The 24,104-nt window shown below is 46.8% G+C and overlaps 1 protein-coding gene across 5 annotated transcripts in view; it reads left to right on the top strand.

Annotated features, from left to right (window-relative positions):
• Nucleotides 1-24,104, top strand: part of TRAPPC12 (trafficking protein particle complex subunit 12) — an 84,340-nt gene that overhangs the window by 22,062 nt on the left and 38,174 nt on the right. For all 5 annotated transcript variants that reach the window (XM_077844259.1, XM_077844256.1, XM_077844257.1 and 2 more), the window contains exons 4-5: nt 10,858-10,971; nt 11,586-11,724. In XM_077844259.1, the coding sequence (XP_077700385.1) occupies nt 10,858-10,971; nt 11,586-11,724 (253 nt within the window). The remainder of the gene's footprint in view (nt 1-10,857; nt 10,972-11,585; nt 11,725-24,104) is intronic.

The raw sequence follows: 24,104 nt of genomic DNA, 5'->3' as shown, positions 1-24,104 counted from the left end.
TATTTTACACATAAAGCAACTAATGTTTAGGGGTGCCTGGGTGCCTCAGCCAGTTGAGCGTCCAACTCTTGATTTTGGCTGAGGTCATGATCCCAGGGTCCTGAGATTGAACCCCATATCAGAATCCCTACTCAGCAGAGAGTCTGCTTCTCCTTCTCCCTCTGCTGCACCCCATGCATTCTCTCTTTCTAAAATAAATAAGATTTTTTTTAAAAGCAATTAAAGGTTAATTTTTTTAGTAAATGTGAATCAAATGTTTCATTGGGTTTCTTTTACTGAAGTGATCCTGGAATTATTGCTATAACTAAGGAGCTTTGGGAAGGAAAGAGATAGAGATAGCCTGGCTGTTTGTTTGTTTTTATTTTTTATTGGAGTTCAATTTGCCAACATATAGCATAACACCTAGTGCTCATCCCAGCAAGTGCCCCACTCAGTGCCTGTTTGTTTGTTTTTAAAACTTTATTTTTTTTAAGTCATGTCCACACCAGTGTGGGTCTCGAACTCACAACCTGAGATCAAGAGTTGCATGTGCTGCTTATTGAGCCAGCCAGGCGCCTGGAGATAGTCTATTTCTTTTCTTTTTTTTTTTTAAAGAATTTTTATTTATTTATTCATAGAGACAGAGAGAGAGAGGCAGAGACACAGGCAGAGGGAGAAGCAGGCTCCATACAGGGAGCCCGATATGGGACTCGATCCCGGGTCTCCAGGATCATACCCTGGGCTGCAGGCGGCACCAAACCGCTGCGCCACCGGGTCTGCCCGAGATAGTCTATTTCTAAAAGGGACAGGAAACAACTAGTTTTTAAATATTTGTATACTTAATCATTTGTTAATGAAGGGATAGGTCTTAACAAGTGCACATTTCCGTGGCTACACAGCATGGAAACTCATCACATAATAGACTCTTGCACTGTCGGGAGGGTAATTGTCATTGCCTTGAAGCAGCTGCTGTGATCCATCATCATTAGGCTACGCTGCGCGGGGGGGGGGTCACTTTGTAGTGACCAGTCGATTTTTATTTTTTTAATTTTTATTTTTCTGAAGTAAATTCTACTCCATACATGGGACTCGATCTCAGGACTCTAACATCAAGGGTCTCACGCTGTCCCAGCTGAGCCAGCCAGGCACCCCTATAATGACCAGTTAGAAAGTACACACAGAGCCACATACATTCATGGTAACTGAATTGTTCCCACAGGCGATCCTTTTACCTTCTTTAATTGTTCATGGTGTTAATAAATATAGAAAGGGGCTTGGGGCTTTTTTTCATATTGAAAATACATATCACCAGGAGAGATTTTATTAGAGCCCAACATGGAGACCTATTTAAGGTGGAAAATGTATTTATAAAAAAAGTTGTAAATACATGCCCTGGTGTTTTAATTATGTCCTAAAATAATTCCTGTCCTCTTTAAGATTAGGAAAGAGTCTTGAAATGTATTTTCCCAAATAATGTCAGAGCATTCTAAGATTGTAATTTACAGGGAAATGAATGTCATAGCCTGTAGAGGAGGATGTTTTAATCACTTTAATGGTATCATATATAGAGTTAATGATTCCTTTTGAGTTGTAGATGGGGAAAAGTTATGTACATAGCATTAGTTACTTGAGTGACTTTTATTGGACTGTTTTTCTCATCTTTTGGAAGTCATTGTATGCCTGTGTTCATTTTTTCAAATAGAGTTATACTTATTTCCTAATGTAAGAAAAGTAATGTTTAAGTTTAGATCTTTTTCTCATACCAAAATAACTTTATTATCAGAGTTCTACATGTCATCTACAGTAATTATGAGATTTTCATAAGACTTTTCTCTAGCATTTAAAGTTTTATAGGGTATGCTTTAAATTGTAATTATAAAAATAATTTCTTCACCAAACACTTTTGACATCTAATATCAAAACGGAGGAGAATAAGCAGGAAGAGGACTAGGAAGTGGAAAAGAATGGAATAAAACAGCAAAAAGCACTCTGAGAAAACACATAATTACAATTTCACATGGGCAGCATGTCGTCAAAAGCTCCAGGTCCCAGGTTGCTGAGGTGACACCCCACTGTTTTGAAGGACGGAGTAGCAGCCTTTAGAACTCAGCACTGTGTTGGGTCGTCCTGGCCTGTCCTTTAAAGAGTCTCCTTCATCCACTCCCTCAGACCTCCTACCGGGCTCACCAGTCAGGCTGCCCAGAGCTGTGCGGGATTCCAGAAAGAGGAGCGAGTACAGGCCAGCCCTGGTCTCCTCTGGCCTTTTTCTGTTAACAGAGGCGTCCTGGGCCTGCTAGGTCCTTGTCACCCCTGGGGCAAGTCCAAAGAATGAAAAAGAACATCAGAAAACTGGAGGCCATGCCCTTTGGAGGCTGGAGAAATAAACTGCGGGCATGCGTACACACACACACACACACACACACACACACGCCTGCTTGACATGCACTAATAGGGATGTGTCCCCAGACCTTCGACATGGATGCTCGGGTGAGGACAGACACTGGGAAAGGGTGACAGTAGAATGGGAACCACGTATCTGCCATGGCACCTGGGTGGGAGCCAAAGGCGGGTCAGGGAAATGACAAGGGCTCTGCGCTCCTGACACAGAGGTACCAGTGGGACAGGACAGAGCCCAAAACACACACTTACATGGAAAGAACAATGTTACAGGTTACTCGGGAAAGGAGGAACTAATAAGTGATGGTACAGAATTAATGGGATATTCAAATGGGAAAAGTTAAAAAGATCTCTGTCTCTTAGCACACACAAAAATAAATTCCAAATAAATTAAAACAAGTATTTTTAAATTCCAGAAATAGAGTAGACTCTTAATGACTCGTGGTAGAAAAACATTTCTTAAATGTTTCAGGGAGAAATGAATGAATTTGACTACTTTAAAAGTTAAAACTCATATGCAACAAAAACACTGTAAACACTATTAAAAAGTGAGCCACAAGAGTGCCTGGGTGGCACATTTAAGCATCTGCCTTTGGTTCAGGTCATGATCTCAGATTCCTGACATGGAGCTCTGCATTGGGCTCCTTGCTCAACGGGGAGTCTGCATCTCCCTCTCCCTCTACTTAGGCTCACTCGCGCCCTCTCTCTCTCCCTCTCTCTCTCTCTGAAATAAATAAATAAAATCTTTAAAAAAAAAAAAAAAGTGAGTTAAAGAATAAGAGATTTAAAATACGCATTAACGCCTTCCAAAAATGAGTAACAAAAACAACCAAGTAGAAAAATGGGCACATGTTATGAAGAGGCCTTTCAGGAAACCAGATACCTGCAGACGTGGAAACAGCGCTCATCCTCAGTGGGAATCACAGAAATGTGCGGTACATTTTAGCCACATGAGCATGGCCTGGGTGAAGCAGTGTGCCTCCTGGTGGGAGAGGGAGCTAGAACACCTGCTCTGCGCCACCCTCCACCCAGCATTTCCACCTGCAATTCCATGCTTTAGAAAAACTCTTGTACTGGTGCATGAAAGGACTGGTTCATGTTTGTTGCTGTATTGTTTGCATTAGCCAAAAATTTTATTGGAAAACCTTAGTGTTGAGCAAGAAAAAAAAAAAAAAAGTTATGTTACATAGTCAGTTAAATCCTTTGGAACAGTTGAAATACATGAAGGAGAACCTCATTCAGCAGTGTGAGTAAATGTTCAGAACAGTGTTGAGCAATCAAAGCAACGTGCAAGGGCTGCTGTAACGTGCCAGCTTGTGTCAGTGCTTGAAAATGAGCTGATAATCCCTAAGCCACAGCTCTGCAAGCCAGGGGAGCCCGGAAAACCTAGTTATTTTTGGCAGCAAAATCTGACCTGACCAGGCTCATTTGGTGCCTACCTCCTATCCCCCACCGTGCACCCTGCTCTCCAGGGAAGAGTAAGCACGGGGAGCTCCCTCCAGGTGGGGCAGCCCCTTGTGGCCTCAGCTCCCCTGCAGGCCCGTCTCCTCCTACCTGGGCGTCTCTCCATCCCTTCTTGGACCTCCTGGCCTTGCCCACACCTGTGCAGGTAGCCCCTCTCCAAACTCTTTGGGAAGCTCTGGGAGCCGTCAGGGGCGTCCCATTGCTGCCAGGCTCCTGGTGGAGAAGAGTCGTGCTCTTCGTTGGTCCTGCAGTGTCAACAAAAATATCCCAGCCTGGAAATCTTTTTGGTTGTATTTGTTTTTAAGTTTGTTTGTTTGTTTGTTTGTTTGTCTGTGAGAGACACAGAAAAGGAGTGAGCATGAGCAGGGGGGAGGGGCGGGGAGAGGGAGAAGCAAATTCCCCGCTGAGCAGGGAGCCGGACAGGGGCCTGGCTCCCAGGTCCCAGGATCATGACCTGAGCCAAAGGCAGGCACTGCACAGACTCAGCCACCCAGGCGCCCCTGAAATCTTTTTGAATTACCGAAGGAAATTTGAATCATACACAAAGAACTACTTTTGTATCCTCTTATCAGGAAATAAAGAATTACTTGGAGAAACGTAAATTGTAAATGGTAAACTTGTCTGACAACTTGTTTGTGTTCTGTTTAAATTGTGATGTGAGGAAAATCTCTGCTAGCATGTGTGACCCCCAAACAGGAGATAATCCAAATCCAGCCTAGTTTCTAAAGGAGCCTCGCTGTGTCACCCACAGCTGGTCCTGGCTCACAGGGAGCCTGAGGAGCTGAATACGCTCTGAGCCCATCCGGCCCCTTCCTCTCTCCTAGGCTCCTTGTTCTCAAGGAGCCACCAGGAAGGGCAGAGAGGCACCCCAACCCCCACCACCTGCTGTGCCTAATTGTCTTGAGAAATTAGGTCATCCTGACTCCTGGAATATTGGCTGTCAGGTTAGTGTCAGTTTGTTGAGGTGTTGCTGCATGTCCTTTATAGACCATCAGCACCCATCAGCAGGTGACCTAGCCCAGTACAGAGCAGCAGCTGTCCCCGTGCGTCTTCTGTACTCACTCACCTGCGCGAGAATCGTATGGGGAGAAATCGTAATAGGAACATTAGTATTTCTGCTCCCTCTTTGCATTTAGGAAAGAAGCCACTTTTTAAAGACTTCCATTTACTGAGAAATGAATGATTAAGACGATAGCTTTTGGCTTCATTTTTAGTAATTGTGATCTGGTTTGAGATATAGAAAACACGTCTTAGTATATGAAATCATAGCAAGAGTTGAGGCTTTTTATATGATACATTTTATTATTTTTAATCATTTATGGAGCACTTCATATTCACAGAGTACTTGCAAACAATTTTATTACACATTTAAATGTTTTATTAGCGTGGGTATCTGTACATAGTGTTCATAAAATAAGATAGAGTCTTTACTGTGTAATAAATGTTTGTTTCAAAAATATATAAATACTCATGATCAGATTTTCTCATTTGTATATTTTTGCACCCACACAGATTTTGTGTGTCTCTGAGGTCTGTCAAATAGATCACATCGGAGCTCACAGGGGATGGTGGAGTGTCAGGCAGCTCCTATCTATGACAGCTAAAGCCGCCCCCCACCCCCCAGGACAGAGTCTCTTTCCTCATGCTCTCGCAGCCGTACTTCATGACTTATACCTCCATACTTGATTTTTTTAAAGTTTTATTTCAACAAGCATTGGTTTGGTTCCTGCATGAAGCATGGTTCAAGGTCATAGGTCATAGGTCCGTCCTCTGCGGGACGGAGGCAGATGTGCACACCATCCGCGTCTAGATAGCCACCACATGCTGGCCTTGTCTGTGTGTTGTCCCCACGTGGCCTGTCGTCTGATTCACAAACCTCTGGTCCCTCCTTTTACAAACAGCATGTTCTTAATTCAGAAAAATGGAGAAGAAATTGTATAACCACTGTCGGTTAACATTTTGAGTGTGTGTGTGTGTATATAATATGTCCACATGTGAATATGAAAGCTTGCATATGTGTTTGTATATATACTAGACAAAACCTCATTCATAATTTTGTATCTTTTTAACATCATGTCTTAAGCCTTATCCAATATTAAAAGGTCTTTGCGAATATTTTTTATTGCATAATCTGACGCTGTTATAAATAACCTTGGAACAAACCGGCTTGTACAGAAATCTTTTCTTTGTATGTGATTATCTCTTTAGTATAAATGCTGAGAGAACAACTAGCAGGTCAGCGTATGGGCAGTTTTGAGGCTATTTATACATACTATTTTTCAGAAAGATTATACCTGTGTACATTTACCAGCAGTGTGCAAACACCCTTGCTTTAGTGTCCCCTTGTCTGCCCGAACTTAGATGTTTAAGAATTTTATTTTCTCATTTCTTAGGCAGACAGTGGCATGTACTGCCTTTTTTTTTCTGCTAGTAAAAATAAAAAGTTATAATTTACATCTCTTTAATTATTAGCATAGGGTTTTTTTTTACTACTTTTTTTTATAGTTCTGTGAATTTACTATTTCACCATCTTTTGAGGGAATGTAGATGTAGGTACAGTACTGAAGAAACACAAAAGTATGCCCTCGCCAAGACCCTTGCCCCCGGAGCTCAGCTAGAGGAGATGGGACATGACCACAGTTAACGTGAACATGGACCAGCAGGCTGTCCTTGCTGCGTTTGCAGAATGGACGAGGCAGACTGTCCTCCAGAGAATGCTTCTTAACCTTTTCTCATCGTCAATCCTGAGGAGCATTTTCTCCCTTGTTTCCTGATTCCTCACCCACACACTCAGCCCCCAGTGAAATAGAATACTCAAGAGTAAGATCTTGTTGGGTAGGGTTAATACTTGGAGGGCCAAGGATGCCTGGGTGGCTCAGTGGTGAGCACCTGCCTTTGGCTCAGTGTGTGACCCTGGGGTCCTGGGATCGAGTCCTGCATCGGGCTTCCCACAGGGAGCCTGCTTCTCCCTCTGCCTGTGTCTCTGCCTCTCTCTCTGTGTCTCAGATGAATAAATAAATAAAATCTTTTTAAAAATAAATAAATATTTGGAAGGCCAATAATCATTGTTATCCAAGAAGCAAATTTCATCCCCTTTGGGGGCTGTGGCTGCCCCAAGAATGAGTATGTTGGAGAATTAGGAATAGGAGGGCTCACTGTGGGCAAGAGAGGCATCCCGAAGCTTGGGTCTGAACCAGGTCGGAGGTGGTCGTCTTTGCAGCCGTTCCTAGCTGGAGGTCAGAGGATGAGCAGGTGTGACAGGAGTGAGCACAGACTGCTGACCGGAGAAGAGGTCATGAGGAGCCAGAGCAGGTCCAGCTTCCTCACAGACACAGTGTGCCCTTGTTGCCACTTCTAGGGTGGCCAGCTGACGTCACAAGGGGGGCTGAGGCACGGTTAAAGTCACCTACCTGAGGTCACCTAGGTGGTAGGAGCTAAAGGGTGTCTTCCTGCTTATCTTCTTACCCAGCCTTTACCTCACCTGGTGATGCCGGGTCCCTGCAGATGAACTGGTCGGACACTGAGCCTGCTGGAGAAGTCCCACATCCAGACCTAGTGCAGGTGGTGACACCTAACACGGTCGTCTGCTTCCAGGGGACCTTGAGCGTCGTGGGCCACCCGGCCCTCCAGGCGTCTGCTGGCTGCCAGTACCGTTTTAGGCTGTCTCTGCTGCTTTCAAGCCCCCCCACTGGAGCTAGATGAGTGGCCCCTTGCCCCAGCTTACAGCGGAACCTTCCCTGACTCCCGGGACCTCGTGCTGTCGATGATCCGTTCTTTCCAGTGTGCCGTCAGCCTTTCCCCAACGAGAGCCTTTTCTTGCTTTCTCCCACACTGGAGCGTTGGTTTAAGCAGGCACACAACAAGCACCTGTTCTCTCCCCCTCCTCCACCACCCTCCTTAGCTCAGCGACTCAGACGTCCCAGGGTCACCTGGCTCATTGGTCCCCTCCTCGTCTTCCACCTGTTTCATTCAGACTTCCCATCCCGTCTCCCCAACGGACCAGCTCCCAGCAAGGCCGCCAAGGATCTGCTGTCCCCTCCCATCCCACCCACACACTCCCTCAGGCACACCTCTTCACATGTCACACCCACACAGTAGCTGCTTGTTTTTCTTTTCCTCTTGAACAGCTCAAAGGCCCCTCAACATTGTTGGCATCCAATCTCAGATTCTGAGCTCTGACCCTTTCCAGCCTTCCCTGTCTCTGGGACTGGCCCCCCGCCACCGCCATCTGGCTGCATGTCAGGCTCTCGGATCCATCCTGCCACCGTGCTCTCCATGGTCCCCACATCACATCGTCACATCTTCACCCGATCTTATTCCCCTGCTGTGCCTGCCCCCCACGCTGGTACAGGTGGCCTGCAGCTGTGCTTTTCAGGCTTGGCCTGGAAGGGACTGGTGTTTAACTGTTCAGTCTTCAGACTGAAACTTCTGTAAAATTCAATCTAAATTAATTATGTGAAAGACATGTACCAAGTACCAGCCCAGCTTTTGTTATTACATCAGATATCCTATCAAGCTGCTGTAGAAGTTTCTGCTTCTTGGCCTTTCTCATTGAGGACCAGTCATAAGCCACTGAGGTGACGTTGTCCACAGTCTCCCTGGATGTAGCACTGGCCAGGTGGGGGACGGCACATGGGAGTGTCTCAGGCCCTGGGGCCACCCCGTCTTCGGGCAGCTACTTAGCTCTGCTGTGACCGCCCACCTCCATCATGGGAGCATAGAACCAGCCTCAGACCGGGAAGGAAGCTCGGCCCCACAACTGTGTCTGTGTGCAGACACGTGCTGGGCGGATCCAGCCTGCGGGCCACACACACACTGTCAGCTCCAGGCCCGGACGACGGCTCTCCTGACACATGCTTCATCCTCACGGGAGATTGATGTTTCTAGAATATGAGCAGGACACGTTGCCTGTGCTCTTGGAGCCTCTGCAGGGACAGGACTGCCCCAGTCCTTCCCTGCCCCACCTCCCTCACCCTCACCCTCACCACCTCCCCTGGACCACACTGGCCTTCTCTCTGCTGTCCCCTGTGCCCCCGAGGCTGCCACCCCAGGGTTTTTGCCCCCTGGAGCTCCTGTTCTGCCCTCCTCACTCGGTCTCTTACCCATCTTCAGCTGAAGTCCCAGCAGTCCGGGAAGACTGCCCTGAGCACTCAGATATAATGCCACCAGCAGGAAAGCCCAGTGTGTGACATAGGTGGTTGGGAAAAGAGCAATAATTAATTACCCCAGCATACAGGATCTGCTTAGATATGTACATAGACTGGGTGGCCCAGTCAGTGCAGTGTCTGCCTTCGGCTCAGGTCATGATCCTGGGGTCCTGGAATGGGGCCCCAGGTCAGCCTTCCTGCTCAGCGGGGCATCTGCTGCTCCACCTGCTTGTGCTGTCATGCTCACTTTCTCGGTCTTTGTCAAATAATTAAAAAAATTTTTTTAAAGATATATACATAGATTTGGTTCCAACTTGGCCGAATAACTTTTACTCTCACCTTTTCACATTCACAATTCAAGAATGTCCGTAGCTCCACTTAGGATCATTGTCCAGAAGTCAGAGCACCTGCCTTGGCCCGCGCAACAGGAAGTTCCCTCACGGGGCCTGCAGGGCTACTGTCAGGAGAAGCCAGGGATGGATCTCCACCCAGGGGCCCTCAGCAGCAGCGCCTGTCCTCTCTGGGTCCTTACTTAGGGTCTTCCGGGCAGCGCAGGGTGCCAGCAGGAGCAGCGTGTGCCTGAGTTCGTACCTAAGAGAGGGGGGCGGTGCGCTCCAGGGTCTGGGTGAAGCAGGACCATGCCATTCCCTTGCCCAAAGCCCTTCCATGGCTCCCCATGCTCTCAGGATGCATCCAGATCTCTCGTGGCCTGAGGCCTGTCTTGCTGACATTCCCGCCCTTATCCTCAGCCTGCCTGCTCCCGGCCGTTTGCCCGCCACCTGGCTGATTGCCGTCCCTCACGCACACTGGCTCACTCAGGCAGCTCCCCCGAGGCCAGGAGGGTCCACCCCCTTCTTGACCTCTCTGTTCCCCCTTCACATCTGGGCTCCAGTAGCTTTCCATTCCCTGAGGTTAAGTCTGGCCGCCTGGTGACGCACACTCCCATGGCCTCTTGTTCAAAAAGCACTGTGAGTACACGCAAAATTATTTCACTCATCTTTGAAAAAAAATGTTTCGTATCTGCCTTCCTTGCTAGATCGTGAGATGAGTGCATGCAAGGAGGTGTGTCCCTCCACCACTTTGCCCTCCGAGCCTGACATGGTCCCCACCATGTGTTGGCCACACCCGTGAACATGTGCATCTGCAGCGTCCACAGGGAGTTAGTGCCTGGCTTGCCAAGGAGGTGGGTCAGGAGCTTCTCCTTCTCGCCTCTTAGAAGGCTGCAGCGTTCTCTCCGAAGTTTTCACGTCATTTCCCTGGTGGCACCGTGTCTGTTGTATCAAGGCAAAAGGGTAAACTCAGCAAGTCCAACTTGATCAGCCAGCGTGTCTGGATAGGCCGTCTTTTTTTTATATTGGTAAAGTAGGATTATGCCAAGCATTTGAAACCGCTTATTTTATTGTCACACAGATCTTACAGATACAAATGAATATATCCGGCATATAGCATAGAATTCAATTATGATTTTAAATTCATGGAAATTACAAAACAAAGCTCTCTGGCTGAAAAAGGAAAGCAGTCTTTTAGATTTAAGGGTTGGCTCATACCAACAAGAATCGATGGCATGGACAGCAGGTGTTAGAGAAGGCTGTTGAGTCACTGGCCTCTGCCTCTGAAACTAATAATACGCTGTATGTTAATTAATTGAATTAGAAAATAAAAATTAGAAAAGTTTTAGAAAAGAATTCTTGTCCCTGTGTTCCATCAGTTGCTAAATTCTGATGTTTTTAGGATTTGCTCGTGTCAAACAGCATCTCCTGTACACCGCAGAGGCCGTTGTTGCCAGCAGTGGCAGGAGCTGGGTCCGGTGTGGCAGGTGCCACATGTAGGGGTGGCTGTGCTTGGTGACACGTCCTGCTGTGTCTTACAGAGCTGCAAAAACTGGAGGGCAGCGGTTGACCTGTGCGGGCGCCTTCTCACCGCCCACGGCCAAGGCTACGGCAAGAGCGGGCTGCCCACCAGCCACACGGCAGACTCGTTGCAGGTACAGTTCCCATGGTTTGGTCATCATGTGGGGACAAGGAAGGGACGTGACCTTTCATGCCATTAAGAACAACATGAGGACAAAAAAAATGGATTTTCTTAACCCAAATGTAACGTCAGCGTGAGCCTATGTCCGTCTGCCTCTCCCACTTCCGGCGCTGCCTCTGCACCCAGACCCCCCTTCCCCCCAGGCCACTTGGAGCTGACTGCCCACCTGCATCTCACTGTCCTCTCTTGGCCTCCTCCCGTGGCCATTCCGTGGCCTTCAGTGCCCGCCCCAGACACGGCTCCAGCCTCAGCCCGCCCTGCCCACCCTGCTCTCCCTCCCCCTGACCCACATCCACCTCCCCTTCACCCACACTCCTGCCCCCTGGATCCCATTCTCCTGCTCAACAAGGTTGTCAGGTAAAGCTGAATCAGACAAAATCATTTACATCATTTTTATTAAGCTATAGCTTATAGACGTGCAAGTAGGCAAATGTGCTAAGAAACACAGGATAACCTAGTTTGGATGTACTGGAAGTCAGGCTCTGCTACCAGAGGAGTGGGGAACAGGAATTTCCGAACTAGACATACGTAGGTAATCCATTGTTTCAATTATATTTTGTGTTTTAGCTTTGGTTTGTGAGGCTGGCACTGCTGGTGAAGCTGGGCCTTTTCCAGAATGCCGAGATGGAGTTTGAGCCCTTTGGAAATCTAGACCAGCCAGATCTGTATTACGAGTACTACCCTCACGTATACCCTGGGCGAAGGGGTAAGGCATTGCTTGTCGTATTTATGCCTTTGCATGTATTTTGCTTTGCTTTACTTTGCGTCACACAAAATAAGCATCCTCAGTTTTCCTAATATATCCGGTCTGGAAAAATCAAGTGAGTAGCCTAGCAACGACCCTGACTTACAGACCTCACTGAGTTTTCTAAACACGCTTACCCGGACATCCCCACTGGTACAGCCGTTCGTTCTCTAACAGCCGTGTCTCAGGCACCTGCCGTGGGACAGCAGTGGGGTTTGCTGTAAGACCTGGGTAATGGTTTTTATTCAGAATTTTTGACTGTGCTGCAGTGTAAACAACATAATCCTCATCATGACGTACTACAGGTACACAGAGAAGCAAACCCACACGTTCTTGCAACAATACCGTGTGCCGTTGTCTACCAGTCTCTGCCCTGATATAACTTACATAAGACACTGGTTACAGTCCCCCGTGAGTCCTAGCCATCGTTTGGAAGATGCCGCGCTGCAACCCGGGATAGTTGTCAGAGAGTAAGAAATAAGGACTGGGGGAGGGAGAGCACAAATGATAGCCTCCCAGGGTGTGAGCAGCCTTGAGGTGGAGCGAACGTTTCTCGGTGGAGAACCTTATGATCTGTCGAAACCCATCACATGTTCCTATTGAACATAAAGCAGTTTAGAGAGGACTTCTGCTGAGGGGCCAGGGCTCCATGGTCAGCCTTCCTGGAAGTCCTGGCCCTTCACTGAGCTGCGTGGGGTCCTGGCCAAGTGATCCAGTGTCTTTGTGTCCTGGCATCCTTACCAGGACAGCAGGGGCAATTCCTTCTAGGATGTCATAAAGATCAAGCGAGGTCATATATGCGGGTGTTCAGTACAGTGGCTGGCACATGGTGACAACTGTCTTAGCTTCTTGTCATGTTCTGCTCTTAATCCATCAGGAACACACTGTAGATTACTATCTTCTTGTGTAAGATCAGCTGGCCAGCATCTGTTGGATGTAACAGTGGAATAACAAAGGAAAGTTCTGGTTGTCAGGAAACATGGAGTCTATGGCAGGAAGAAAATATAGTAATAGAGCAAGAGAATACAGAGGCCTGATAGGTAATAGAGATCATGGTGGCCATAGAATGTTCAAAAAATTACATCAGCATCTCACTTGGTTAACACGAGCAGTAGGTAAACACATGACCCGAGAAGACTAGAAGTAAAACACAGTTCTCAGCTTCTTTTTGTGTTTTTCCTTACAACGCAGATCCTGTTTCTGTGGAGGGGACACAGAGAAGGAGCAAGCTTTCTGTATCCCTGGAGCTTCCTCCTTGATGGTGTTTACCCTCCAACAGGAGTGAGAAGAGCCAGACCACATGACCTGGGCTTGCCCAGACTCGAGGGAGGTTTCTAGCACAGGGTACTCTTGCACCTTTTAGCCTCACTAGTATTATTAGTCCTGTTTCTTCCTTTTAAGAGAACTTACCCCTCATAGAAGAGAAACAAATGGAAAAGATAGATTTTAATACCCAAAGCCGGGCAGAAATCAGACCAGTTGGCTTGACCATGTTGGCTCAACAGAGTGGAAGTACAGCAGCCAGGCTGGAGTAGACTCGGAGTCAGAAAGGGAAGGAGACAGCAGAGCCTCCATCCCGAACTTGTAAAACTTCTCCCCAGCCTGTGGCCCGTCAGGTCCGGGGTAGGGACAGAGGGAAGTGGGGAGCTGCTGGCAGCAGTTTGGGAGGATAGCCCTGGCCACCTGGTGTTGCCACAGGTGGAAGAAGTGGGTCAGGAGCCGCCCAGGCCAGGTCTCTGAGTGTGTTTGCTCCCTCGCTCCAACTCTAGGAAAGCCCCAGGGGTGGGGGGCTCTGTTGGTGGGAGCCCAGCTGTGGGGGAGCCCCACGTCCTCCTGTGCACTGGAAATTCAGGCCATGGTGTTCAGAGGGTACAGCTTTCTCCTGGGTACTCGGGATCCTTCTCTAGCTCACCAGTGAACTGTGTCCTTTTGGTCTGCACATTCCAGCCGTTGGAGCTCCCTCCCCTTCCTGGAAGGTGATGAGCAGACTTCACCCCAGAAGGGAGTGAGCCTCTGTGGTCACTCCAGATAGCTCTAAGAGTAAGGGCAGTGCCCAAGCGGGACGTTTGGGCATATTTCTGCTTGATAAATCGTGCCTAGAGGCTTTGGAAATCAAGACCGGGCAGGATATTCTCATATTTCTTATGAGGAACAGCTATGGTTTCCCTTCAACATAAAAATAATATTTCTTCCCAGTCCACCTGACTGCAGCGGAGCATGTCCAGCAACCCTGCCCCTGTTGCATGATCATGCTGCCAGCTCTGGGGATTGGCAGCTGGTGTCAATAGGTATCTCAGTCCACAGCAGACAAAACTCGACTTTGGGTCCACAGGCCCATGCCTCGGTAGCTCCGAACGACCAGATACCCTAAAGCACACAACTTCACAGATACTCTCGTTTTGGTCCCTTTGAGACCCATGAGAATTGTAGATTCAGGATGATAGTGTATACATCAGCTGCTCCTGGATTTACCGCGGGCGTTCAAGAACGATAAGAGGCAGGAAGGCAGCTATTTCCTGTGGTGGCCACTGACACCTTCCGCTCCTCACTACTTCCACCCCGTTCCTCTGTGGACACTGCACCCACTGGTGCGCCGTATTTGGTGTTGCCATCCCCCGTACTTTAGTCCTGGAGACTCTGCCCCTCTTCATCTGCCTTTCAGGAGTACGCCTTGGTGGAGGTGGTACCGAGTCTCCTGTAAAATGAAGCATGAGATCCGGGCAGGTGCAGCACTCCCTGTCATCCTTAGCCTCAATTTTGAGGATGTATTTTCCCAAAGACACACAAACAAGAAAGCATGCTTCTGATTCCGCCTGAAATTAAATTGCACTGGGATCCAGATAAAGAGACGACAGTAGCCATGCATCATTAAGCAGCTAATTTAAATTATGAAATAGACATAAATCATACATACACTTTAGCTGTAGTGTGTTAACATTCATCCACAGTGATATGCTGAATGTTTACTAATTTTTCTTCTCATTTTGTGATGTAACAAGCATAAATGTAAGATTTTGATTCATTCATTTCATTTTAGCTTGCAGTATATAAGCAAAGCAAGTCATTAAGATGTGCTTTAAAGAGGAGGCTATGACAATATAAACAAATAAATAACTTTTATGAATGAGCTTTAATATATTCTATTTAAATATTGGGCATAATTTTTACCCATTCACAATATTCATAGCAAAACATATAATGAATCATGAGTAAAAATCATGAAGCACTTTGTTTTGTTTTTTAAGTTTTCATCTGGAAAAGGAACAGCATTGTGGTCTGATACATATCTCCAGCATGTCTCACAGTTTCATAGTGTCTGCCTGTCTCAAGGGTGGAAACTCAGCACTTTTTTTTTTTTTATAATATTTTATTTATTCATGAGAGACACAGAGAGAGAGGTAGAGACATAGAGGGAGAAGCAGGCTCCCTGCGAGGAGCTCAATGCAGGACTCAATCCCAGGACCCTGGGATCATGCCCTCAGCCAACCACTGAGCCACCCAGGTGCCCTGAAACTAAGCAATTCTTATAATCAGTTTGAATTCTCCCTCTTGCTCAGAAGATGGAACAGCAGCGAGTGCTGCGCTGCCCCAGGCTGAACCCTGTCCCTCCGTCTCTGTCTTCTGCACCTCCCCTGCTCTTACTGCTTCCTCCCTTGTGAGGCCGTACGTCTGTCCCTGTCCTGCAGAGCCCCAGAGGCTGGGTTAGGAGCTGCTTGCATCAGGCTCTTGCCGACTTCCAACAGTGGGGGGAGAAGCAATTGTTCAGAGTCAGACTCTGTGTTCAGCAGTGAAGCAGTGGATCATGAACAGATTTGACACATTAGGGTCACACTTGGCCACCGAGTTCTCCCTGCACTTGTCACCAGGTACGGGAAACTCTGAGGATCAGTGCTGCTGGTGAGGGTAGAAGATGTCAAAACAAGAAGGAAAACTGAGCTCCATGGTGACACCATGTGGCCTCTGTGTCCAGGGGAGAAAAGAAGAAAGATCAGCATATTGCAGGGTTCTTTCTTACTTGTAGTGCTCTGATTTTGAGACAGAAGTCCCCTAGTCGTGAATTCTGTGTCTGGTACTCGAGATGCCATCCTTGCTTCGCGGGAACCGAATGTGTCTCGGGCATACTGGTTTGTGCAGGTGGCATGTTTGGGTTTTCTGGGTCACGTGCATCCTATTCATCCCTATTCTCACCCGCTTCTGTCCCCGGGAAACCCTGTCTGGAGATGCCTCCTGCTTGAATCCTCCTTACTCTTCTCTCAACCAAAAAAAAAAAAAAATTTTAAGATTTTATTTATTTATTCATGAGAGACACAGAGAGGCAGAGACACAGGCAGAGGGAGAAGCAGGCTTCATGCAGAGAGCCCGATGTGGGACTCGATCCCGGGTCTCCAGGATCACACCTCCGGCTGAAGGCAGCGCTAAACCACTGAGCCACCCGGGCTCCCCTTCACTCAACCAAAATTGAACATTTATTTTTAATTGAAGTTCGATTTGCCAACATAAAGTAAAACACCCAGTGCTCGTCCCTAAATTTAACATCTTTTAAATACAAAAAAGAATTTTATTAAACACTCAATAAATATTGGGCAGCCCAGGTGGCTCAGCAGTTTAATAAAATTTAATAAAACTTTATTGTCTGGTAGACTTTAAATGCACCTAATGGCACATCTGTCTTCTTTGGGCTTCTTCGTCCCAGTTAACGTTAATTGTTTGCACACACGTCCATGGGGATGGACACGAGGGACCCTTCTGGCTCTGGGCTGTGACGCACACCTCAGTCAGGAGCAACCATCCTTTTTTGGGTCTCTCTGCATGTGTTCTTGGATTTCTCTAAGACATACATTGAGCGTGCCATTGCCTGGTTGCATGACATTTGTATTTTCAATTTTATTTTTTTGAGGTTTTATTTATGTGACAGAGACAGAGAGTACATGCAGGGGGAGCAGGAGAGAGAGAGCGGACTTCCCACTGAGCAGGAACCCTGATGCAGGACTTGATCCCAGGACCCTGAGATCACTACCTGAGCCCAAGGCAGATGTTCACCGACTGAGCCACCAGGTGCCCCTATATTTTCAATGTTATAAGAAACAGTGAAGTTTCTTTCCAAAGCAGCTATCGTAGACACCCCCAATACCAGTGTCTTCGAGTTTCTGTTTCCCAACCTGTGACTCAATCAATTCTGGTCAGACTTCTCTCTGGAGGGTCTGAAATTCTAACCTCATGTTCTCACTTAATGCGTCTGAGTGAAGTGCCTTTGTATGTGAAGGTGGGTATTGGAATTTCCTCTCCGGGGCTCACTGTCAGGATCTTTGCTTGTGTTCCCATTGGGTTATTTCTTATACTGATTTGTGGCAGTTCTTTACATATTTCTAGCATTTTATATTTTGTCTTTTATAAATCTTGCAAGTATCTTCTCCTGGGAGTGTTATTTCTAACCCTTAAAAAATATAATTAAAATTTACCAACATAACCTTTTTTGTGTGCAGCCTATCCCATTTTAGGATTGTGCTCACCTTGCTTCCTCCTGTCATATCAGAAATAGTAAGTGGAGACTGAGCACGCCAGTGTCATTGGAGCGGTGCCCTGCCGGCTAGAACGGATGAAGCACCTACCATCCAGATGTCTGAAACATTTCCTTGCTGAGCTCCAGTGCACCATTGCTGTGACCACCCCGTGGGCGTAGAAGTAGCTTTATGAGGAGGATTAGTAGAAAGGGAGCGTGTATAGCACCTAACGTGCCTCTGTGCCTCTGGAAGGCCATGCGGAGCGCCGCAGGTTCTGTGTCAAGGGCACTGGCACAGACCATTCCTCCCATGTGCCTCAATGTACCTGGGCCCCTGGCTTCCCTGCCACCTTAGCCTTCTGTAACGGGTGCAAGACGGGATGCAGAGTTGCTGGCCACGTGATCTTTCACCCTGTAGACAGACACCCTGTGAACTCCCTGCACACCCCAGGGAGCAGTCAGCCCCCTTTGGAGGAAATGACAACGGGGTTGTTGGCACCAGCCTTTTGCCAAAATTAAACAATGTCTTTGTTTTTGTCCATCTTTAATGTTGATAGCTGTAGAATTACCGTTCAGTGTTAGGGCCTTAGCGTACCTTTCCAAACACTACACACTGTTTTCCTCTTGAGAGTCATTCTTCGTATGCCTGTAATCGCCTTCTCTCCTTAATTTGCTTTTAATTAAATTATACTTATTTTGTAATTGTTAATTCTAGAACAAATTGCTTTTCCCTCTGAAGGGTTTGTATTCAAGAGACTTGTAGACGGGGCTGTATCTGCGGATAATATAACCACGTCATTCATGGTGTCTTTCTATTAACGTCTTGCTTTGGTGTGGCCTGTTTGTCACAGTTGATGAACCAGTATCAATCCATGATTGTTGACAACCGTGGATCGTTTACATTTGGGTTCATGCTCTGTGTTATACATATTCATTGTTATTTTTATCTTCACCAACAATGAAATATGCATTCCTGAGAGGTGTTTGTATCCTTTCATTTAGATTTGGCCTCTTGTGAGACAGTGAGATTTTCCAGATCTCACCACCATCTTTTTAATCTGCTGTTTGGATTTCTCTCTCTTGTTGGAAAGAAAGAGCCACGATGAAAGCAGGCAGGTAAACCTTCCATAGCACTGTGGGTTTCAAAGTACTTCTCAACATTAAAGATTTCACTCGACTTTCTCTGCATCTAGAGGAAAACTTTGAAGCCAAAGGTGGGAAATAAGGTATATTTTGATCCCCCTCAGTGTGGTGTTTAAGACCTGCAGCGGCTCCTCTAACACCGAGGTCAGGTCTGTGTGCTGAGTGCAAGCCATTACAGTTCCTTATAATGCTATCATATGAAATCGTGCTTCAAGACTCAATCCTTACGGATTACCAAGTCAAAACTAAAACTAATGAGGCAGACACCTGAATTGGATGCCAAGTCTCTGTCCCCTTCCTTCATCTCTCCAGCCCTCTGAAAATAAAGGTAAATTGTCACTGGTCTTTTGTCCCTTCCTATCTTCCCTCCAGAATCGTGAAGTTCACATTTCTAGCTCCCAATCTGAATTTGGAGCCTTTTTTTTTTTTTTTTTTGATACATAACCATACATGATCGTTCAGGATTCATTGTTAAGCCTGTTTCAAATGTCTTATTTTGTTTTCTGTGACAAAATTAGTTCACCCCTCACAGTTCACATCTTCTACTTAGGGTACATTTCCAGTTTACGCCAAAGCTCCTGAGCATTTATCATTTGAAGCATATTTTCCTCATTCTGAATGAGCTAGTTACTGATCTTTGTGCTTTTCACTTTGCTTGCAGTTTTAGTGAACTTTGGCATTTCCAGCCTTCCTAGAACAAATCGTTATAGACATGGAAATGTTCCAGTTGGGGTTCCATTCATGAGAACACCCAGCTGAAGGCCTCTCCTGAACCCATCTCACCCCGTAACTGCTGCGGTGGTGGACCCAGATCGCACACAGCCCGACCCCTGTGTAGACGTTGTGGTCAGTGGGGTGTTGGTCCGTGCCTCATGGCAGTGGAATGGAACGGCACTGGATTTCCTGCTTAAATAATAAATCACCTAGTATGCTTTAGGATGTGCTCTGTATGGTTGTGGGGCTTTTTGTAATTTAAAATGCAGCATTTTAAAGATTTTATTTATTCATGAAAGACACAGAGAGAGAGAGAGAGAGAGAGGCAGAGGGAGAAGCAGGCCCCATGCAGGGAGCCCGATGTGGGACTCGATCCCGGGGCTCCAGGGTCACACCCTGGGCTGCAGGCAGCGCTAAACCGCTGAGCCACCTGGGCTGCCCTAAAATGCAGCATTGGGGACACCTGGGGGGCTCAGTGGGTTAGGCGTCTGCCTTTGGCTCAGGTCATGACCACAGGGTCCTGGGATCGAGTTCTGCGTCAGGCTCCCTGCTCCAAGGGGAGTCTCTTTCTCCCTCTCCCTCGGCTCCTTCCCCATTTGTACACGTGCTCTCAAATAAATGAGTAAGTAATCTTTTTAAAAAAATAAATGCAGTATTGAGGTTACAGGCAGTTCTGTTGAGGATTGTTTTATGGCAAAGGTGAGGGGCACCATGTTCTTTGTCAGACATAGTCATCCAGTGACCTGTGTCCCAATAACCGAGCAGTGAAAGGAGAGGTACCAATGATGGGACTCCTCCTGGAGGTGGCAGAGAATGGAGAAAGACGAGCAGCAGAGCAGAGGGAGATGTCGAGGGAAAAAGGCAGAGAGGTAATCCCCGCCGAGGGCCCAGCACAACTCGGAAGTGAGGCAGAAGTGCCCAGGCAAAGGTCCTTTAAATGTGTGCTGTTAACACAGGGCAGAGGATCCAAGCAGTCCCTGTAGGTGCTCCCTGCTGGACGCCTGCGCAGCTGGGCCTGTCGGCACCATGGCCATGTTCCAGAACCCCACCCCATCCCAGGAAGACACGGTTCGCCCAGCACACACAGCAGATGAGAGATGTTCCATCTCCTGTACACAGAGGAGTTAAAGTTCCTCCGCTTGTCTCTGTTTTCTGTGCCCAGCATGAAGCCTGCTTCACTTCTGGTGCTTTCCTCTCGGACTCTGCTGGCAGCGTGTGCTCACTGCACTGCGGGGACCGTAGGAAATGATTAATGAGAATGCCTCTACCCACCTAGATTTAGGTAGGTCATGACTCTGTGTGGGAATCTTCCAGAAAAACAGACCGTCTGGGAATTATCCGTCCTTGCAGACTTTGACTAGCCCTTTATCTCAAGGCGCACTCTCCCTGCAGGAGAGAGGGTTCTGGGCTAGTGTGAAAGCCGGCACGTTTCAGCTAGTTTGGCACTGCTCAGCCTTGGGGACTCCACAGAGTCTTGATGTCATGCACAGGGAGGCTGGATCTGGCCAGACAAATGGAATCAAGGTAAAGGTACTTTATATGCGTGTCTGTAAAACAAACAACACTGAGTCGATAGCATTAGGGAAGGCCTGAGTCCCGTCCAAGCTGTTGCTGTCTGCGCATTCTGAAGACGTGGAGTGGCTTACCTGGAGACAGTGCCCCCCCCCCCCCCCCAATCTTGTATGCGCAGGCCTGGTCTTGCATTTGGCACCTCAACCTGCTGAGTAAACGTTTGTCCGCTTACGGTAGTGTGCTCAAGCTGGAATGGATCAGCAGTGTTTCTCCAGCAGCTGCTTTTTCGTGTTTTGTCTTTATAAACACTTTGAGTGTATTTTTTTCCTAAGAAGGAGCCTTTTTTTTTTTCCCCTTGAATAGTTCCATTTTTCTCCTTCCCTGGAGGCTGGGAGGCATATGCTTCATATGCTTTCCTCTTAATTTTTTTAAAGCTATGTGAGACCTTTCCAGTGGTGCCAAGAGAGGATGAAGGCTTTTCCTTCTTGATCCAGCTTCCAAATCTGTCTGAGAAAGTCCCAGGTGGAGACAGTGTGCTTGGTAAGGAAGGCACACACAGGCCCTCACCTGCCCGCTTTCTGTGTTCAGCCGTCAGGTCGGGCCGAAACTCCCAGATTTAAGCCATGTTGAGTGTCACCTGCCGCTGGCGTCTGTCCTGCGTCCACGCTGCCCGGGGCTCCCTGCCAGCAGTGTGGTGCGGTGTGCTGCGAGGGGCTGGGGCTTGGCAGGTGTGGGCGAGCCAGGAACAGGGATGTCCGCCGGCTGATGCGAGGGAGCGGCACAGCCAGCACGAGAGACAGCAGGGCCCTCTCGGCCACAGAGCCCCAAGCACATTCCTTCAGGTTTCTGTTTCCTGTCTGGATGGGAGAACCGGTGAACAGAGGAGCAGATGGCCTGATGGCAACGAGGATCTGGGAGTTCTGTGGAGTCATTGCCTTTAACTGTTATATCAGGGTGAGGGAGGATGCATTAATATTTCTAAAATTAACATGCTGAAATTTTTTTGAACAAAAGAGTTTTTGTTCCACTAGTATTAGTTTTGTGATTTTATTCATGGCCCCACGTTCAAGGAAGACATGGGTAAATTTTGTCTTTTCCTCTCCTGAAAAGCCACTGTAGGAGCTGCTGTGCACACCTGAGTCTGAAGGGAGCCAAGAAACCCCACGTGGGGGGGCAGGAGGAAGGTGCACCGTGGGTCCCCTCTGCCCGCACTGGATCACCTCTACCCATGCTGGGTCCCCTGTGCCCACACCAGCTCCATGCAGAGGGGCGGATGTGGGGACGAGCCTAGCCCAGGCTCAGTTTCTGCACTCTCTCGTCCCCTAGCCCCCGCCTCATCTCTGAACACCCATATTTGTTGTAGAAAGAGCAGGCGATAGGAAACAACATGCAACTAAGGAGGGAGACTTCTGTTGTGCCTCACATGATGGATATTGTAATACTGGCTGCCAGCTTTAATTTGACCCTAATGAACCAGGCTGTGCCTGTTGAGACACACTCAGACAAATATAAATCGTGACTTGACAGCCTTGGAGTTAGTACACTTTAATCTCATGTCAGCGAGGTAAGGGTTCAGAGTAGGGCTGCTCCAGCTTACTTGTGCACTCAGGTCCCCCGGCCTTGTCGCAGGCGGGTTCTGGCGCAGTGGTCTGTGTGAGGCCCCGGTCCGCAGCTGGGGGAAGGACCACTCTGAGAGGTGGGGTTCCCTGTATTTCCCCATAGTCCTTCGGGGTTCCTATTAGCTTAGAGCCCCCCTTTGTTGTCTCATTTTCAAAATCTGTTGCTAGCTCCCTCTACCTATCTGTATAACTTTATGCAATTAACTGAAATCATTTTAGTCTACTTTTCATCTCTTTCAGCTAAAAGTAAATGTTTCATTTGAAGCTGTGAACTTTGCAGCTACTCAAACCATATAGAAAAATTATATTTTTATAACATTCATCAAACTACAGACTACTTTTCTGTGGTTTAACTATGAAGCTGACTGCATGCTTCACCGGTGGCACGCCACAAGCTCATGTGCAAAATAGTGGGTACTTAGAAGGTATTTTCTGTAGAATTAAACCTATACCTAGTTAGGCCCTTAGGTCAGCCCACAAAAGCCTGTTTAACCATTAAGTGCACCTTGAACAGAGTACTGATATTACTCTTTCAACTATAACTAGCTACCATATTTAGTTATTTCTAAGAAAAAATATTTTTAATTCCAATTTGAGATCCCCAAAACACAGTCTTTTTTTTTTTTCCCTCCCCTTAAGGAATGGATCTAATTTTGTCTTTTTTCCTGTGGCTTTCTACATACCCCATCAGTGTTTATTAAAAATTATATTTTCCTTTCAATGATTTGGGGATACTGTCTCTCTTATACAGTAAATTCTGGGTGCAGTTGGGCTTCTCTTTTCTTCATAATATTTATTTTTTAGGATCCCTTCAGGTTTACAGAAAAGTTGAACACATAATACAGAGAGTTCCATATACCTTCTCTTTTGCATACAGTTTTTATTAATATCTTATATTTTGATTATTAACATTTGTTAACATCTTGCATTTGTGTGGGACATTTGTTATAATAGAGTGCTATATTATTATTAAAATCCATCATTTAGAACTCACTCCAGGTGTTGTACATTCTTTGAGTCTGGACAAATGGATAATGACATGTATATACCCTTAGAATATCTGCAAGGTAGTTTCACTGCCTTAACATCATCTTTCCTCCCACCCCCCACCTGCCACCCCCTACCCCACCCCAGGAAACCACTGATCCTTTTACTGTCCTCATAGCTTTGCATCTCCCAGGTTGTCTTATTGTTGCAATCATCTCATATGTAGCCTTTTCATGCTGGCTTCTTCTACACAGCAATGTGTGTTTAGGATTCCTCGCAGTCTTTTGTGATTTGGTAGGATGTTTCTTTTTATTGCCGAAAAATATTCAGTTATCTGGATGTACCACAGTTTGTTCATTCACCTATCAAAAGACATCGTGGCTGCTTCTGGTTTTTGGCAATTATGAATAAAGTTCCTGTCAACATTCTCATTCAGGGTTCTGTTTGGACATAAATTTTAAAGTTACTGGATAGATACCTAGGAGCACTACTGCTGGATTATATGGTAAACCTGTGTTTAGTTTCATAATAAATGGCCAGGCTCTCTTCCAGAGCAGTTGTATCATTTTGCATTTTCACCAGTATTTGGTGTTGTCGGCTTCCTGGATTTCAACCATTCTGATGGGTATCTGCTGATATTATGGCATTGTTGTTTTAATTGGTTTGCAGCTCCCTAATGACATATGTATGATAGGAAACATTTTCCATGATGATTTGTCATCTGTATACCTTTGTCGAAGTACCTGTTCAGATTGTTGTCCATTTATTAATTGAGTTGTTTTCTTACTGTTGATTTTTTTTTTTAAGAGCTCTTTGTATCTTTTGGATACAAATCTCTTATCAGAAGTGTGTTTTGCCAATATTTT

Source organism: Canis aureus, chromosome 12, assembly GCF_053574225.1.
Source record: "Canis aureus isolate CA01 chromosome 12, VMU_Caureus_v.1.0, whole genome shotgun sequence".
Lineage (NCBI taxonomy): Eukaryota > Metazoa > Chordata > Mammalia > Carnivora > Canidae > Canis > Canis aureus.
This window is presented reverse-complemented; position numbering and strand designations above follow the sequence as displayed.